The 18888-nt window shown below is 46.4% G+C and overlaps 1 protein-coding gene across 2 annotated transcripts in view; it reads right to left on the reverse strand.

Moving 5' to 3' along the window:
- The window catches only part of LOC142563902 (cyclic AMP-dependent transcription factor ATF-3-like), an 85341-nt gene extending 84386 nt beyond the window's left edge, over positions 1-955 (reverse strand). Inside the window, exon 1 of one of the 2 annotated variants that reach the window (XM_075674601.1) lies at positions 616-955. In XM_075674601.1, coding sequence (XP_075530716.1) covers positions 616-637 — 22 coding nt within the window. In that variant the 5' untranslated portion in view covers positions 638-955. The remainder of the gene's footprint in view (positions 1-615) is intronic. The other variant, XM_075674602.1, reaches the window with a different exon arrangement.
- Positions 956-18888: the final 17933 nt, after the last annotated feature.

Here is an 18888-nt window from a genome sequence, read left to right on the forward strand (position 1 = left end):
AAAGCGTTTCCACCCTTTGGGGTGCATATTTGGCCCATAATGATAATCGTCATCTGTCTTGTCCGCATTTCGTTTCTTTAACGCTGCGAGCCCGGTACTTCCAAGTCACGAACGGCATGCGCGTTATCAGCGTGATGTAGCATTCTCGACAGGAAAGTAGCGAGCGCAGGGCCTTCAAGAAAAGAAACACAAGCAAGGCAGACGACGATTATTGTCGTGGGACAAATATACACCACAAAGGGTGCAACGGTTTTATGGGTGTACGCGAGTAATGAGGCCATAGAAATCGCAATCAGCGCGTTTAGAAGTGCAGTTAAATGCGTTTGAATTGCGATGATTTCTACGAAATAACTACTTCACGTACTACAAGTACAAGTTGTAGACGGAATGGAACATAATTGCTCGACCGTACACATTTTACATAGACGCTGTACGTAAACAATTCAACAAGAGCAATTAGAGAAGCAACAATGCACCTTCACGGCGAATCCGTGGCAAATCGTAGAAAAGAAAAAAAAAACACGTACTATCCTTGATTCCCAATGCGGCTGGATAAATAGACAGCCATAATTCCCTCCAGAAATCATAATATCAAGCTCTATGCAACGCGCTTACCTTGGCAGTGATGATCGTTCATCGTTCAGCATCGTTAAAGGGACACTAAATAGGGATATTAACTTCCTTCCGAGTGATCGATTGGCTCTGGCATTGCAAATAGACCGTGCTCACTAAGAGACCGCTTGGTGAGCCGGGAAAAACGCAAATGCAAAAGAAAAAGAGTTACATACCATACAAACCCCCACACGTCTTTCCAGCGACCTCATGCATTTTGTAGGCGTCAGCCTCTAGTTCGATCATTGTCGGCTAGCATACAGAATTAATCAAACAATCAGGCTAATAATTTGTTGAAACATATTTTTTATGGAGGGTCAAGGTGTCGGAAAATAGTACGGAATGCTGATGCTGGCCTGACGTCATAAGTAACTGAAATTTCGCCCGAAACTCAAAAGAAGCGGTGTGCAGCATCTTAAACTTCAAGCAACCCTGCTTTTGCCAAATAAATGCCATTGTGCCCTGAGCGAAGAGCATGTCTATCTAAGACGATTGAGTATTTTTATTGTGTGCGCTCTTAAAAACATCTTTATTTTCTTTCTTCGATTTTCTGTTTGACAGTATGGAATGTTTCTTAACCGCGCTGAGAAGTTGGGAATTCTTTCTCTCATCTGTATAAAACAGTATATCCAAAAGGGACCGCGGCGCCCTTTAGACGATGCCTAGTTACGCTGGATGTTTTTTAAACAAGAATTTTACCTGCCTGCCTTTCAAGAATGTCATAACAAAGTGTTATCCATTATTGTCCTTTTGAGTGCATCACAGCGATGGATATCATTTTGTTATAGACGGTGCCATAAAGCCGCGCTTTTCACATTGTTAATTTCATCGTGCTCACTGTGGCGCCTTTGTGAGCTTTTGTGCTAGTGGAGGCTTGTGATTTTTTTTCTTTATCTTGTTACACATTAAATCTGTAGTAGCTGTCCAAAGCTTTTGCTCGGCTAGCGTCCCCCCCCCCCTCCATAATTAATATTTATCTCACCGCACACGTGTTTTCACCACTGCTTGACATTACGGTTTCCTTGCGATATATTTTTGGAATACGCAAATTATGTATACGGTGAGTGGGCTATGCGGTGTGAATGAAGCAAGCAGGCAGTGCGTGTTCAAGACATTGCTTTACGCTAGCTTACCGTTCCAACGCAATCTCACTGGGCGTCAGCACAATGCCCTCTGGAGCACGGTGATTACAAGTGTTTTCTATAGCGCTGGATCTGTGCGATGAGCAAATCTTTATAGTAGTTAACAAGGGGAACAAATCTCAGGAATAGGCGCCGGGGCGATGCGGAAATAGACAGTCAACTATCGAGTGCGTTTTAGCCTCGGAAACAGTCTACTAGTGACTAGACCAAATGAAGATAGATGAACATGGAACGAATAGCCTGGGAAGCGACATCAATGTGTAACCTTCACTTTCGGAAGAGACACCGACGCAAGACGGGAGGCAACAGCAGCAACATCTAAATTAAAGCCAATAGAAGAGTTAGGAAAAAGCGTAGAGAAGAAAATAGAGGCCCATCCTACAGCAGTCAGGGATTACAAGGAACTAGTAGGCGTTATGCAGCAGGAGATAAGACAAACACGGCTAAAACGCCGTTTGAGTGGAAAGAGAAAAACACGTATAAGTGGTGGAACAAAGAAATAAAGCAAGCTTAGAAAAAGAGAGTAAGCAGCCGTCTAGGGGCCATCGAGAAGCCATAAAGTTGGGATTGCACGAAAAAGGGGTGCTGCTTAGATGGAACAAGCACCGGGAAAAGAAAACTATGGCGAGCGAACAAAAGGTAAGTTAGGTGCCTGACATTTGCAAAAGAGACAAAGGCGCACCAAAAAGATTCTGGGACCATATAAGAGCACTAGGAGCACCATCTGAAAAATTCGCGAACTGCTATAAAAGATGAAGACGGTAACATATTTGAAGGAGACGACGCGCTGCGGTGCGTGGGAGACGTCATAAGCGATAGTTCATGCAGGCAAGAAAGAAAGCATAGTCCAGACTCCAGCAGATCCAGCAACAACAGGGAAGCCTGAGAAATAAATATTTAACATCGATAACTTTTAGTGGAAAAAAAGCAGAAGGAAATGTCCGTAATAACACGGCAGCATGACCAGATGAAATGCCAATAGGGCTAATAAACAGCCCAGTTCCCAAGAGCAAAGTGCAGCTGCCTGATGCCGTAGGGCATGTGATTAAAACAAAGAAAATTCTGATTGCACGGCATGAAAGCAAGAACAACCTCATTTATAAAGGCAAATCTGATAAGGATAAGACCAGCTCTTGCAGGCCAGTTACAGTAACGTCGGCAATACATAGAATGGCAATGCAAGCTATAGAATTAGAACTGTCGATGTGGGTGGAAAAAATAATATGTCGGGGGAACTATACAAAATTGGTTCAGGTTTAGCAACACTTAGAGGATAGAAATTTTAGTAGCTCATAAGAGACTTTTATGGAGAGCATTTCTTGGAAATTAAGGGAACTTAAACAACGTGGACAGAGAATCACTATAGGACACTCTCAAGCACGAACGCACAGATGACGATTTCGTGAAGCTCCTGAGGACAAGGACAAGCCAGTACAAATTGCATGGCAAGGCCGGAAATGCGATGAAGTGGTAGAAGTTCACTCAGGACGGAAACAAGGATTTCCTCTTTATTTTAAGGGCATAGAAAGACGACTTGAAAACAGTGAATTAGGATCTAGTTTATCTTATATCGGCACTGGTCAAAAGGAACCACAGAAGGTCCCTGGGCTGACGTATGAGGACGACATAGTGCTACTAGCGGGCAATGCGACATATTTACAGAGACTTTCTATTATAAGTGGCAATGAATCGACGAAAATAGGCCTTAATTTTAGCACATAGAAATTGAAAATTATCATCTTTATTGAAGAGCCGAGTAATGGTGGTATCAAATCAGGATGAAGCCATACCCCCAGTCAAACAAATACCTAGGCGTATACATAAATGAAAGAAGAACCTACTTAAGCGTCCCCCAAGATAATCTAAAAATAAAAGGCAAGCTCAATGCAGCAGTAATGCAACATAGAGCACTTTCGGGCTATAATACAATTATCGTCCGTAGTGTATTGCAGCTTTTTGGGTGTACAATGCATTACTGTTTTCCAGGAATCTTGAAAACAGTAATGGTGCCAGTATTAACGATCGCTAATGTCATTCTGTGCTTAAAATCAGTAATAGTGTCGGGGTTGGAAGTTAACTAAAAGTTACTAGGTCTGTTCGCCTTGGCGCTTCCACGGCATATATTGCTTGCGGTGTTCAATAGATTAATAAAAATTAACAGAACTGGAAGTTAGGGCTGAGGCGCATCAACACACATTACCCACAAGCTAAGACCACGCGCCCGACGATGGCTACGCCTCTTAAGCACATCCTTGCTACATTAAAAAAAAAATGCTGTATTTCAGTACAGGCTTGTTGAGTGCCATCCTGATGAAACAATCTTATGCAATTAGGACGAGCTTCGTGCATTTATTTTACACGAATACGATTCCTCACTGAACAGTGCAATGTTCGTGCGTAGGACTATGCACTCTTAGATGCGATATTTTTACCAACTGCTCAATAGAGTGTGGAGTACGTAAACAGAAGGTGTGTATACGTCAACAGCCATATTAAAATACGTATAAAATTAACTCTATGTCATGCAAAATATTACTTGCAGTGTTGCTTAGAGATGCTGCCTTATTGATTTGTTCGCTCGTCATTTTTATTCGTTGTTAAGTCACCTATTGTTTATTCATAAATTACCCACAGCGCGAACACAAACGTATCAACATTACTATGAATCAAACTTGGTATCTTCAATTTTAATGGACGATTGGTAACCATAACCTTTCATTCTGAAGAGCATGGGTACTATTGACGCAGATAAGATCACTGAAATTCTTGAGAGAATGCTTTATCTCGAGCGATTTTATGCGAATACGTCTAAATAACGTAATTTATCTTTTTCGGTATCCACCCAATGGATTTTTATAGGATTTACTAGATTGTAAGCGCAAAGTAAATGCCCAACCAACTGCTGAAAATTTTAAATTAAATTCTGCACTTTTACATGCCAAAATCGCGATATGATTACAAGGCACGCCGTAGTGTGGAACTCTGGAATAACTCTGACCACCCATTGCGCGCTACATTATCGTTTTCGCATGTCTCCACCATTAGAATGCGGCCGCCGAAGCAGGGATCGAACCCGAGACCTTGAGCTACGCAGCACAACGCCATAGCCGCTGGGCTATCCGCGGCGAGTCCCATGCACTAAGAGCGGGAAGCATATGTTTTCTTTTTTTTTTCCTTTACTGGGAACAACAGTGATCAGGCTACCAAAATTGGTAGTACGTGATTGTTCATTCGTCAACTCATGCAGATATTCGGCGATGGTGTACGCAAAGCACCAGATCAGTTTAGTAGCATGGGAGAGAGAGAGAGAGGGAGAGAGATTAAGGTTATTGTCCAAGCGGTTCACTGCCCTAGACGTCTCAACACGGAAGTACTGGACATGCAATGAAAAAAAAAATGTCTAACCACTACATTTTTGCGCAAGTTGCAGTTCATTTGATATCGCAAGCACACAGTGAGCATGATTTCAGAAACAAAGACAAATACCGCTTGTTTGTACTGGCTCCCTGCGCCACTCAAGAAAAATGTATTCGCGGTTAGATAGATAATAAGCAAAAATCAATCGTCTTTGTATAGCGGTAGAGTTACATAGCTTTAACATTGCAAATAAATAAACAATAGAAAAGCGATTCGGAAATAAATTCCAGATAATATATTTAGCAACGTAAGCACAATATAAATAAACATGTTGAGCGTAGAATGGACACCACAATGAACACAGACAACGACTCAGTGTTTATTTCTGGTTATAACCAACTAGCCCCGCGCGACGTCTTTTTGTAATCAAAATATACGTTTTCAGTAAGAAGCTTGCGAAAACAGACCTCTATGGCAGATATTGGTCAGTTATTAAACGAATCCGGATTGCATTTCAAGGTTTCAGTGAGTTAAGAAGCGATGACAAAGTGTAGAGTGACACGTCAGTACCGTAGTCTTTATTGTCGAACGCCAGGCTTCAAACAAAAATTTGTTTGTTTGTTTGTTTTATTATTGATAGTGCGAACTTTGCGATCCAAAGCGGACCATTGACAGCGACGAAGAATAAAAGCTTCAGCGCAGGCAGCGGCTCATTTTGTGGAGCCATAGTGGGTTCATTTTTGAGCACAGCCTAATTGCGCTGCACGGAAAATGGGCATGCAAGACAAAAGGGGAAACACCGCGCTGGAACCTTGACCACAGCTGAACTTTGTCCGTGTTCTTCCTCCTGTCTCATCCGTTTCCCGTAGCAGTCATTCTACTTACACCCGGCCGTCTCGGCCACATACATCGCTCTCACCCTCCCTCCTCTTAACCCTCAACCACAGCCCACCTCCCGCCCCATCCCTTTCGCATGAAAACGAGCTCCTTTGCATATACGTTTTATTAGTTACATCGCGTAAACATTGCTCGCCAACATACGGTTCTGTAACGCAATCACTCGAACCACACATTTTTCTGAGCCCGAAGTCAGCTTCTCCTGAGTCGTTTCCTCAAATTTTAAGAAAACGCAGCTCTCGCTCGCCAAATACCGAGACAGCGCACTTCATGGGCCTCATTTAGTGACGAGACAGAAGTCACTTTTCCTTTTCCACGGCCATGCCTGCTAAGCGAAGGAGAAGCAAGCTCCTCGCGATCTTTGCATTATCGGTGCTCAACCTATAATGTCCGACTACATTATGCCGCAAGACAATACGAACGAAGAGTATCCACGCAAACCGCACAACGATAATACTGGGCTATCTCGGTGGGGCACTAAATTACAGAAGTCCGGGACATCCGGACGGGATCCACGTCCTTATCATCGCCTATTTCAATTGGTACGATGACGCGCGAAACTTCAGGGCGAAACTGCACGTTGGTACACTTGTAACGATTCTATATCGATGCTATGCCGTTCAATGCCATTCTATCGAGTGTTCAACGGCATTCTGCCCACTTATTTACCGGTATCGCCCGGATCGGCCCCCGCCATGAGCGCTGAATGGTAAGAAAGGGACTGGGAATCGAACGAGAAGAATCACAGCGGTGACACCTCGTCGCCGGTCCCACCTCATCAGCCGAACAGTCGGCGATGCGTACGGACGACGTCGAACCGCAGTGACATTTCTTTTCCGCGTTGCCCAACGCGGTTCGCGGCTAATGTGATAACGTCCGGCACAAGGTACGCGGCGATAAGCGACGGGCGATAACGCATCTTTCAGGTCGCGCGCCACTGCACGCGCCAATATTTACTTGCGGAGCATTCAGTAAACCGCGCTCGGTGGCGCACCCTGATAGCGCCATGAACTGGTGATACGAAACGGAAATTATATATGGCGAGCGCAAAAATGACATATTAGTGATTAGCCGAACATTGTAACTGCTCTTTCCTGCTCCGATCAATCGTCTGTAGTCATCTTACCGGCTAACTACACTACTCTGTCTGTACAAGCCGATTTAAATGCTGACTTGAATGCGGCGCCTGGAGATAACAAGAAGAATATTTCGTTACATGTTTCTGTCAGATTTCTTCACCGCTGCGTAAAAGAAACAGTTTAGTACACACGGTCAGAAAATTATAAACATTTACTGGGGAACTTCTAGATGATGTTTTATCACTCGGGTTGCTTTACCAACGCATCAACATGTATCGTACAAACCCTTCCTATTCAGCCTGAATGGGAATGTGCCAGCGACAACGGAGAAATAGTTCATCATTCGCGCACTTCAGCACTGCTGTGGCTGAAACGACACATGATCGCTCACAGAAGTGACCGCGTAAAGGTACGTACCATCGAGACACACAGTGAGTGACGACGTGAAAACCCTCACGTCTTGTCACGTTTTCCGTTGCTGCAACGTACCAACGAGCTCCGCAGAGTGTTGGGAGAGAGTTGACAACTGAAACCGGCGGCAGTCCCCCGCAAAGACAACGCGCTGTCGTTCCAAACAGGCTATAGCAGCAGAGACGCGTAACACTATGGCACTACACCACAGCGATTTCCGCGTTGTGACCCCGATCCGTTGGACTCGTTAACTATCATCCTCAGCCTCGGATTAGATAAAAGTTGAAACCGTCGGACGACCTACCTCGTTGGCGGTGATAGTAGAAGTCTTGCCGGCTTGCGGTAGGCAGCCCACGGGAATCGGCGAGACAAGAGTGGCCGCGAAGTGAACCGTTGGCAGTGTCGTAGCAGTGTGGACGCACTGTCTCCCAACACGCAACGGCGAGTATCGACACCACAGCGGCACCCCGCACAATGAGAAGCCGGCGCCACACCACGCTGTCTCGACTGCTGGCACGCGCCGAGTACACGCGATGTATTATGCGATTCCTTCGCGCGAGCGCGCGCACGGGCGCGCGAAACCACGCCGCCGCTGTCGGGCCGCGTCCTCACCACAGCGGCGCACGCGTGGGCAGGACGGGTCACGTGGTCGGCGCGTCCTTCCGGTCATCGCGACGGACGGACGGACGGGGACGCCCCTCCCACCGGCAGTTGCGCGTCATACACGCCGGCGCGCGCTTTCGCTTTCTCTCGGTCGGGGGGGCATCGTAGTGAGCGTAGACGAAAAAATTAAGGACGGGTTGCGAAGAGATTGCGGGGCGCAGGCTGCCGGCATCACTCGCAGCTGCGAAAGGCGAATAGTCAGTCAAGTGCAGACGAGACGTCAACTCTGCGGGTCGCCTCCCCCCACACCGCGTGGAACGAGGGGAAAGTGATTCGGCATGTTTCGTGCGTTGCCCGTACGACAAGACGCGCGACGGGATGCTGCCCCCCATAGCGCACCGCCGGGTTACGCTCGGCGTTATGTAAGGAGCGCTGCTGATTATCTGCGCTAGCCGAATAGTCGCAAAAGATGCAATTCATTCCGACTTGTACTAACAGAGCTAACCTTGAGTCTTACGTGAAGAAATATGCGCAAGCTACATCGGCTACAAGAGGACGTCAAAATACACCGCCCCACGGAGATGCAGATTTTCATTTCTGGTTCGTACATCCGCGTTCTTTATCCCCTCCCTACGCGCGCCGTGCGTGTGCATGTTTGTGACTTCTTTTTAATAGCTATGTGATATTTGAGATTCCCTTGACGGCGTATGTTTTTTTTTTTTTTCAGACCCCCGCACACCGCCACAAAGGTCGAGTTTTTACGTGTCAAAAAGCAGGACAGCATTATGAGGCACGCCGGAGTGGGGAACCTCCGGAATTTCTACCACCTCGGGTTCTTTGTATAACCTGCACCCAAATCCAAGTACGCGGGCGTTGTTTCATTTTGCCTCCATCGAAATACGGCCGCCGCGGCCGGTATCGAAGCGGCGGGCAACACCGTATATAGCTACCCGCCGCACACCAACAATTTCGGAGGTCACTTCACATTCTGTTACTCTCTCCCAGATGGAACGACCAACAATAAGCAGTAGATGGGCGCCGACGAAAACCGCAGTTAAATTACCTCGCTTATATCAGCATAAATAGTTATTTAGAGCCAACGCACACGCTGGAATCTACGTGAACTGAGGCTTTCGCGATGAGGCTAATGAAATGCTATAAATTTGCCCAAGGCATTCCTGTCTCTTTGGTTCAAAGTAAGCTGGCGCGCGCTTGTGCTCAAGCACACCCGTGCTACGGGATGTGACAATTCTCATAGTGGCTTGTATATCTTCATTTATTGTTATTTATTTTAGGTGTACTTCCCGCCCGCTTCTTGGCCAGTCCGCCGTTGTCCGCACGTGCCACGGTATGGAAATCATCGTCATAATCAGCCAGCCGCGATCATCTCATTGAGGTAGTTGACGTTGGCAAGACAGAAGTACACGTGCGATTGTGACCTAGTGGGTCCAGAGTTAAAACGCGAATTCGATATGCCGCTATCGCTAGGTTCTTTTATTTAGTGTTCCTTGTAGCACGTCGCAGTGGAACGCTGAGACGCAACAATCTAGAAATACGTGTTCTATTGTGTCGAGCTTTTTTCGTAGAGAATGCAGTTTTGTCGCGCACGGGACAGAGAAACCTTTTGCCTGTAGCCATGTTTTGACTGGTAATATGCAGGTGTGCAATGAAAAAAAAAGAAAGACTCGACTGTAGGCTTTACTCGCATCAGAGTCCTTCTCGCATTCTTTCAATTTTCTTAAAAGGTATTGACCCTGGCCTTTATAGTATATAATCATGGAACGAATACTACTTTGTATTTTCATGGAATAAAATGTGTATGTATGTATGCATGCATGCATGCATGTATGTATGTATGTATGTATGTATGTATGTATGTATGTATGTATGTATGTATGTATGTATGTATGTATGTATGTATGTATGTATGTATGTATGTATGTATGTATGTATGTATGTATGTATGTGTTACAGGGCATTTTCCCACGACAATCTAGCAAGCGTTTGCGTGGCTCAATGACTGAGATGATGTATGTACAGGAATTATTTACAATTTCACTCATTGTAACAAATACCATGTGCAAAAAAGAAAAAAAAAGACGTTGGCGTGGCTTAGTGGCGCGACTAGTACAGGCCCGTCAGGAATTACAATTGAATGCGCTGAAGACTCCATGAACTTTGTGTACATTTGGTGACGACGTACTGAAGGAATGAAGAACGCACCATACTTTGGCCGATCAAAAACACGCTGCACATCAAGAAATTCCGCATGATCTCTTCATAGTTCTAATCCTTCACAGTATATGGAAGACAATAATGCAAGGGCACCACGCCAGTACTAACACATCTATTTGCGACAAAATTTCACCGAAAGTATAGCGTACTTACCTGATCTATACAGGGCCCGGCCCGAACCCTGCGAGTGGGTAAAGTTGCTACATCGCCTTCTTTGCTTGAAGATTTAGAGCTGCTATATTATAAGTTTTGAATTGCATGCCTTGTATTTTGAAGAACATTTGCTTTTGTATTCTGGTTTGAAATGCGGGAAATAAAGAAAACAGATAGCGGCCTAATGGTTAGAGCACCTGGCTGCTAGCTGTGCTGCGGGCCCAGGTTCGATCCCATAATCAGGCATGGTGTTCCTTTATTGCGGTAACAATTATATGGACACTCAGCGCACTTCTTCCGTCGGCGTCGCCGTGAGGTTCCGTATAAAGTCCAAGGGTGACAAATCCTCACCGTGCGCCGTATGCTGTATGTCCGAGTGAAAGGGCGCGAAGGTAAGCCGGCGATCGCGGCTCACTGTCGCGCACGAAAGCGAGGAGGAAGCGCGCCGACTTCCGTCGCGCCCAAGGCTCCGGAGGGGGCGGCTTGTTCTACTCCGTGCTGCTGTATCTCGAAAGCCACCTGCGACGGGCGCACATCTACTCTTACACCGTGCACACAACTCACCACGCGCTGTGTTTTCGTGGATTAGTTCGCGTTGGGACGCGAGCCGCAGCACGAAGGCCGCTTCGCTCGCTGCTGCTGCCGCTCTTCCTCGCTCCAGCTTTCTGACAGCGAGTTTCCGCGGTCATCGAGTGAGATGGGTTCATGTTTGCTTCTGCGCACCGGACAGCATGCTTGTGAATTTAGTTAGTATGTCTATGCTGACAAGTTTATACGGCAGGTAAAGCTACTATCCTTACTTCTTAAAGGTGTCCACGCATTTGCTATCGTAACTGTTGCTTCGTCTTTCGGACAAAACTGCGCCTTTTTTTGGTTAAGGGTGAGTCAGTCGGCAAAGCAGCAACCAACCAGCCAGCAGACACGGTTCGGAAGGTTCGGGAAGAAGCTTCCTGACCGAGTACACACGGACCTATGGGCAACGCTGGCTTGGAGATGCAAACGGTGCAAACAGGTGAGAGATGGCTGCACACAGAGCGCTCTACTCGCGACTTTTCAAACGCAGCGCAAGGACCGGCCGAAACAGGTCAAGCAACAATGGCAGTCCGCCGTCGTTGCCAAGAAGAACGACTCGAGGTGCGAATCGCCCAGTTCTTTGCGTCGGCGCGAAATGGAAGTGCTAATTTTGAAAAAATTCCAGCGGCGCTTGGGATGGCGCCCGAACAGCTCTCATCAAGCTATAGGACCAGCGGAGCTAACCGCTTAAGAAACAACACGTCTGCCGCGATGCAATTACTCGAGTAATCATGACCTCCACTTTCAACGGTCAGCACTTTCTGGTAGGCGAGCGGCGCTGTCTCATCGACTGCCGGCAAAGCGCCAGACCTTCACCGCTAGACCTTTCCTTCTTTTTTTTTTTCGCAACGCCGATTTGCAGTCTAGCCTCGTCCTCCGCTGAACCATCCTTGTTTGCCTGATAGTTGCTTACGCGTGTGAGGTCCGGTAAATTAAGCACGTTGAGTACCGTCTGACTCGTTAGAGCCAAGTTGGCAGTGAATAATTAGGCATGTTTGCGTCTCTTCTCAAGGCTCCCCGCAGAAATTTCAGACGTGATAATCATCGCACTGTTTCCTTTTTTTTTTCTTTGTGCAACGTCGTGTGCGTAGGGAAGTCAATTTCTCTAAAATATAAGGTTTCTTATCTAAATTGCGGGTTTTAAGACTTCGTTTGACGCTGTAGGTGCAACCTACTGTGCCTTAAACATCGCCAGAAAGCAGGCACTTCTTTCAGTGATCAGAAATAAAAAATGAAGGAAGAAGTGTTTGCGTGTTTCGTGCTGCTGTAATATATTTCTGGTAAATAAATACTGGGTAACGGGTGCGAGGGTACTGCGAGTGCATTTGCAAGAGCAAATGTACGCATTCAAAATGCAGTAAACGATTTTGTACTACGTACTAAACTACTATATATATATATATATATATATATATATATATATATATATATATATATATATATATATATATATATATATATCTGTGTGTGTGTGTGTGTGTGTGTGTGTGTGTGTGTGTGTGTGTGTGTGTGTGTGTGTGTGTGTGTGTGTGTGCGCGCGCGCACTTGCGTGAGCACCCGCTCAGTCACTTCGTACTTTTTTTTTCAAATCTCAGTTTCTCAGCAGCCAAACAAAATGAAAACTACGGTGACCGATATCACGGAAATGAATTATGTTGACATTTCTCAATACGCTCGTTGGCTTCTCCATTGAAGCTTTCGCCTTAATGAAACGCTACATTAAGAATTGTTCATTTCCTTATTGTTACTCAGTGAAGCTCAGAGTAAGAAAATACGTTGAGTTGCCTCGAGAGGACAGCGCACGGCAAGGTCGTTACATTCTCGAAACGCACACGTGCACAAATTAGCTAAAAAACAACCCGTATATTTCGTGAGCTGCACTTCGCTAATAATAATAAAGAAAAGCAATTGTGAAAATCAGCACCGCGTTTTGTTCCCGGTGTCCGCTAACCTCCCCCCCCCCCCCATAACGCTGTTACAAATTCAACTGTAAGGTCCTAACCTCAACGGTGCGCATAACAAAAGGACTCGCCTCGGAAACCCCAGTCACCATGCGTGGCGCTGACGAGCTAGAAGTCACAGGATCAATCGCGGTCGCTGCGGCAGCATTTCGACGGGGACCAAATACAAAAAGTTTGTCGCTTACTTAGATACACTTGAGGAAAGTACACATTTAGATGCACTTGAGGAAAGCGCAGGCGATGAAAAAATATTACGGAGTCCCTCGCTATACGGCATGCATCACAATCATGTGCTGATATTGGCACGTAAACCCCGTGAATTTGACTGTTCTTTTCTTTTTTTCTTTTTTTGGTAGCGAGTGAACATAGACGTGGACGTTGCTCCTCGGACCATTTTCGTCGCTTTGGCACTGCTTGAGACTGAGGGAAAAAGCAGCTGCTTCCGTTGAACGAAACGAGCTGTGCGCGTGCTGCGGCATGCCCGTATAGCACGCGGGCGCCATATGGGACTTGCGTCCTTGGCATGCCGCGAAGGCGGCGGGTAAATGGTATTACGCGAGGCTCTCAAGTTATTAGGACCGAGCGTTTCGTAGCCCGCAATTTGCGCCGCTGAAGTGAGAGCGCGCGATACTCTTTACGCGTGTTTATGCGCGCCTGCTCGGGCATATACGCCTGCGCGTGCAAGCTGCATACATTAGCAGGTGTCGTCGAGCATGGACACCGCATAAAAAATTAAATTGTGGTGCTTTACGTGCCAAAACCACTTTCTGATTATGAGGCGCGCCGTAGTGGGAGACTGGAAATTTGGACTACTTGGGGTTCTTTAACGTGCACGTAAATTTAAGCACACGGGCATTTTCGCATTTAGCCCCCATCGAAATGCGGCTGCTGTGGCCGGGATTTGATCCCGCGACCTCGTGCTTAGCAGCCGAACACCATTGGCACTAAGGAACCACGGTGGGTGTGGGACACTGTATAGTGGTCGGTGTCAAAGAATAGTTTAGCCGCACGAATTTTTTTAGCCAGGTACGGCGGTAGCTGTCGCTAGTTGGTGTGAGTATACATCCGCTTGTGGTGAGAAAACCAAAGAAATTCGTGGCTTTAACATTAGAAAGCTGTCTTTTTCAGTGGTTGGCACAGTGCAGTAATATAGAAGGGTGAAAGTCTGGAAAAAACGGCCAAAATATTGTATTTATTTGCTAGTGCGCGAGGCTTGCGATGCTATCACTTATAATGTGTGCGCGAGCGGCGGATGAAAGCGATAACTGCGATCCGCATCGCCCGATGACAATATCTGTCAATAAGTTTTAATCATGCTTTTATTGTTTGAGTGGCGTACCGTCCCATGTGTGCGCTTTTGGGACCAATTTACTCGGACAGGTTGCAAGCTCTACGAACAGTGCTGACGCATGGTGTGCTGTTTCGTTCGCCGCGCTGCAGCTTTCTTTGGCGTCTTCACTCAAAGCGAACCGAAAAGCGACATTGCCGAGAGCGATCCACTAAGATCACAAAATCACCCCGAGCCGTGGCTTCCGTAACACAATAAATTGTAATGTTTGGAGTCGGGCAGGAAATAGATGGTAGCTGGCCCATGCCGTCAGCCATCTTATCCACGCTGAGGACGTTGTTGAAGGGAGAGACTTGTTTTCGTCGAGAACGAGGAATATGGGATTTATTTACATTATCAGGAGAACGTTACAGTTTATCAGTATAACTTGGCTGAAAGAGGAATGCACACTGAGGAGCCGCCAACGGCTCCTTAAATACACTCTGTCCTCCCTAGATCCCTAGGTGCGGGAAAACGGCAGTCCACCGTCAACCAATTTGGAGTGTCTAAAGTCATCGTAGCCGTGCCTTTGAGGGGTAGGGTTTACACGCTCACTTCCGCACAGGTTTCACTGACCACACCGAGGTGAGTGGGTTCTCGCAGACATGGTGCTGCCCCGAGCAGGCGCCTCTTTATCCCAGAGTCGACTCCGCAGTCAGTGGCTGCCGCGTCTGTCCATTGACTTCTAAGCTGCGTGAGACGGCACCGCAAAGTACCTTCCAGGAGCCCCCCTACTCCAAATAGACCGTGCCGGGGTCGGCGTACACACTAATAATACGTGCTCCGCCGCCGCAGCCATGATGACGCCGATGTCCTGTTGACTCGGTGCATCGTTGTTTTCACAAAGTGAGTCATCGCAGCGGGCCAGGCAGATTTCGTCCTTTCAAAGGGAGTCGTCGCAGCAGACATAGTGGCGCCTGTTTGATGGTCGCTTCCCCGAAGATCGCATGCCCTCGCCGGTCGAACGTAACAATATGATGCACATAAGAAAAAACTGCGCACATTCAAAGCACATTTTATTGCTATGGCAATTATGTGGACACTCCCGGCTCATTTCTGCCGTCGGCGTCGCCGTTACCGTCGCACTCGCCGTGAGGTTCCGTGTAAAGTCTAAGGGCGATAATGTCGTCGCCGCACGCCCTATACGCCGTATCTACAAATGAAAGTGTGCGAGGGTGAGCGCGCGATCGCGGTTCAATCACGCGCACGCAAGGGAGGATAGCGAGGACGAAGCGCACCGTGTTCCGTGGCGCGCAAGGATCCGGGGGCCAAGTGTGTGTGTAGGGGGGGGGGGGGGAGGGGGTCTACTTCGGGCGGTCTGGGCGGCCGCGCGCGCCTTCCCGGGCCGCTGTACCTTGAAAGCCATTTGCGAAGGGGACAAAGTCCGCCACGCGCTGTGTTTTCGCGGCTCAGTTCGCGTTGACGCGAGCCTCAGCACGAAGGCAAATTCGCTCGCTGCTGCTGCCGCGCTGCCTCACTGCAGCGTTTTGACAGCGAGTTTCGGCAGTCATCGAGTGACATGAGTTCATGTTTGCTCGTGCGCGCGTGCGCGCGTGACACCATGCTTGTTGATTTAGTTAGTATGCCTATGTTGACAAGTTTATACGCCCGATAAAACTACTATCTTTACTTCGCATAGCTGTCCGCTAATTTGCTATCGCAATCGATGTTTCGCCTTTCGGGCGAAACTGCGACTTTTGGTAGCGTTTATCTGAAGCGCAGCCTTCGTGAAGTGGTTAATTGAGCTATAAACTGTTCATCTTTTGCAACGGATAGGGCAGCATATAGCGATTAACTGCCTGCCGGGCAAATCAGCAACAGGCGGAAACACCCCCCACCACGCGGCCCACGTGACTGAGGCGACCGCGTAACACGCCTTCTCTGGGATCGGCCCATGCATCTTTTAGTCCCGTTATCTCAATTCGATAAGCCCAATTTACAATTGCACAATCTCCAGGACCGGCCCACATTACTCGAGGAAAAATGAAACGAGCAGACGCTGCAAAACCCGCCAGAAAAGGCATACAAATATTGGCCTTAATAACGGAATTATGCAGTCGAAAACGTATATTTGTTGCAGCGAGAATATCTAGGTATACCGCTTGTTGTTTCACTGGGTACATACCCATTCTTGAGTGGCACATAACCATTGTGGAGGATTAATTAGCCTGAAATGTGCAACCCACTGTGCGGCACATGTAGACTGGCTAAATCATAAAACATTAGGTACCTAAAAGAAGGCGCTGAATATAATGCGCTATTTCATTAAGACGTCGGTGCGCCTTAGAGAGATGCTTATGAGCCGACATTAAATGTTCAGTTTTTTTTTTAGGAATTGATCCGTTCATACGCAGCGGAAAGGTGGGCTTACTTGCAAGATTTCGGGGGTTAGCATAGAGGATTTATATAAGCCCTCAGCTGGTACTAGCACTCGCAGCACGTTTACTTAAATCCACAGATATATCCGCCTAGAAGTCGGCTTTCCTCGCCAAACCGAAAGGAGGGTGGCGTGTAAAGCTTCGCTTTAATTTATGCGCGAATAAAACAGTATTTTGTATGATAAAACGGTTCATAGCTATTCAACGGTTGAGATGGGCATTCCATATTACATGCGTCTTACATACATACATACATACATACATACATACATACATACATACATACATACATACATACATACATACATACATACATACATACATACATACATACACACACACGCACGCACGCACGCACGCACATACATACATACATACATACATACATACATACATACATACATACATACATACATACATACATACATACATACATACATACATACATACATACATATTAAATACGGTTTATACGCACGGCTATCTACAGCGTACAGGCCGGGCCAGAAGACGGTTAAGCGGCATTCACGCGACAGAATGGATGGCCGGTTCAGTCAGAGGACGAACATGATGACGTAGCTCGAGTGCCACCCAATCACGCCTCACACGATACTGCAGCGGCGCGATTCGTTGCAGACGCACGGACAACACGGTCGTCTGCCGGCCGAACTAGCAATCCCTCTCGACATGTGAATGCACCTAAAATTCTGAAATTCGGGTTCAGTTGCAGTTTATTTGTTCTCTATATATATGCATGCATACATGAATATACAAACGGAGGTCCCGGAGCACATAGCAGAAAGGGGACCTCCTGTCAGAAAATGCACATTATATGAAAAAGATGTGCAGCAAGACGGAAAAACAGTGCGATTATATTTGCGACTTATAGCGCGGTTATAGTGCGATCTCAATTTTCCAAATATCGATTGGTCGACGCTCTCCGTATTGGCCACGGATGCGACCGCACATACCATTCTCGGCACTTGTCTTGACTTTTCATTAACCCAACTTATTAGTCAACCAACACGATCCACTGAAACTTCTGCCAATATACTAGACTTAGTTTTAACTAACAATCCTGATATATTTTCCGACATAACTCATGAAGAAGGCATCGCTGACCATGATGTTATAACTGGATGCATTAGGTTTTGCGTGAGAAAAAGAGCAATTACCATAAAGAACATAAGATGTTACGGTAAAGGCAATTTCGACGCAATTAACAATGAATTAACAACATTTTCAGTTAAATTTCTGCACGATTTTCATTCTCGCTCCATTGAACAGAACTGGGACCTCTTTAAAGCCACCCTCAGTTCACTCATTGACACGTTCATTCGTATATTATTCATTTCCTACAAAACCAGTTCTCCTTGGTTTACCAACAAGCTTCGGCGGCTTAATAACAAAAAGAAGAGACTGTACAGGCAGGCAAAACTGACTAATCTCGCGAGTGCCCATTATAAACACAAAGTGTGTGAAAAGGCTTATAAAACATTGCTAAAATCTACTCACCATAACTTTTTTTCTCATAATTTACCATCCACGCTAAAAAAATAATACTCGTTGCTTTTGATGTGTTGTGAACCGTGGAATTCGCGCCGACATCAGTCTTACTGATTCTTATGGTGTTCATAACCCCCATTCAGATTGCGCTCAACTTCTTAATGATACGTTTGTAACAATTTTCACTCATGAAAACGTTAACTCATTGCCATCTTTAAAGACATTAGTGGGAGCCACTATGCACGAGGTAGTCATCAGTGAGTCTAGTGTTTTATCTCTACTAACCAATCTTAACACGACATCTAGTGCCGACCACCTAGTTTTCAATAATAAAATTTTAAAGAATACATCGCGTAGTATTTGTTCTATGTTAACCGCTCTATTTTCCCAGTCACTAACTGGCGGTATTCCTAATGACTGGAGCGTTGCTAAAATAATACCCCTTTTCAAATCATGTGATTGTGCTCCTCCGCTTAATTATCGTTCCATCTCCTTAACCAGCAATATTTGTAAATTACTCGAACATATGATACTGAACATGTGAACTGGATTCAAGGCCATTCAGCGAACCCTCACAACATTGCTGCTGACCAGCAGGCACACTGCCCTCCTAATCCTGATCCTCCACCTATTCCCCTCCCACCCCAACCCCGT

The sequence above is a fragment of the Dermacentor variabilis genome, chromosome 11, assembly GCF_050947875.1.
Source record: "Dermacentor variabilis isolate Ectoservices chromosome 11, ASM5094787v1, whole genome shotgun sequence".
Taxonomy (NCBI): Eukaryota; Metazoa; Arthropoda; class Arachnida; order Ixodida; family Ixodidae; genus Dermacentor; species Dermacentor variabilis.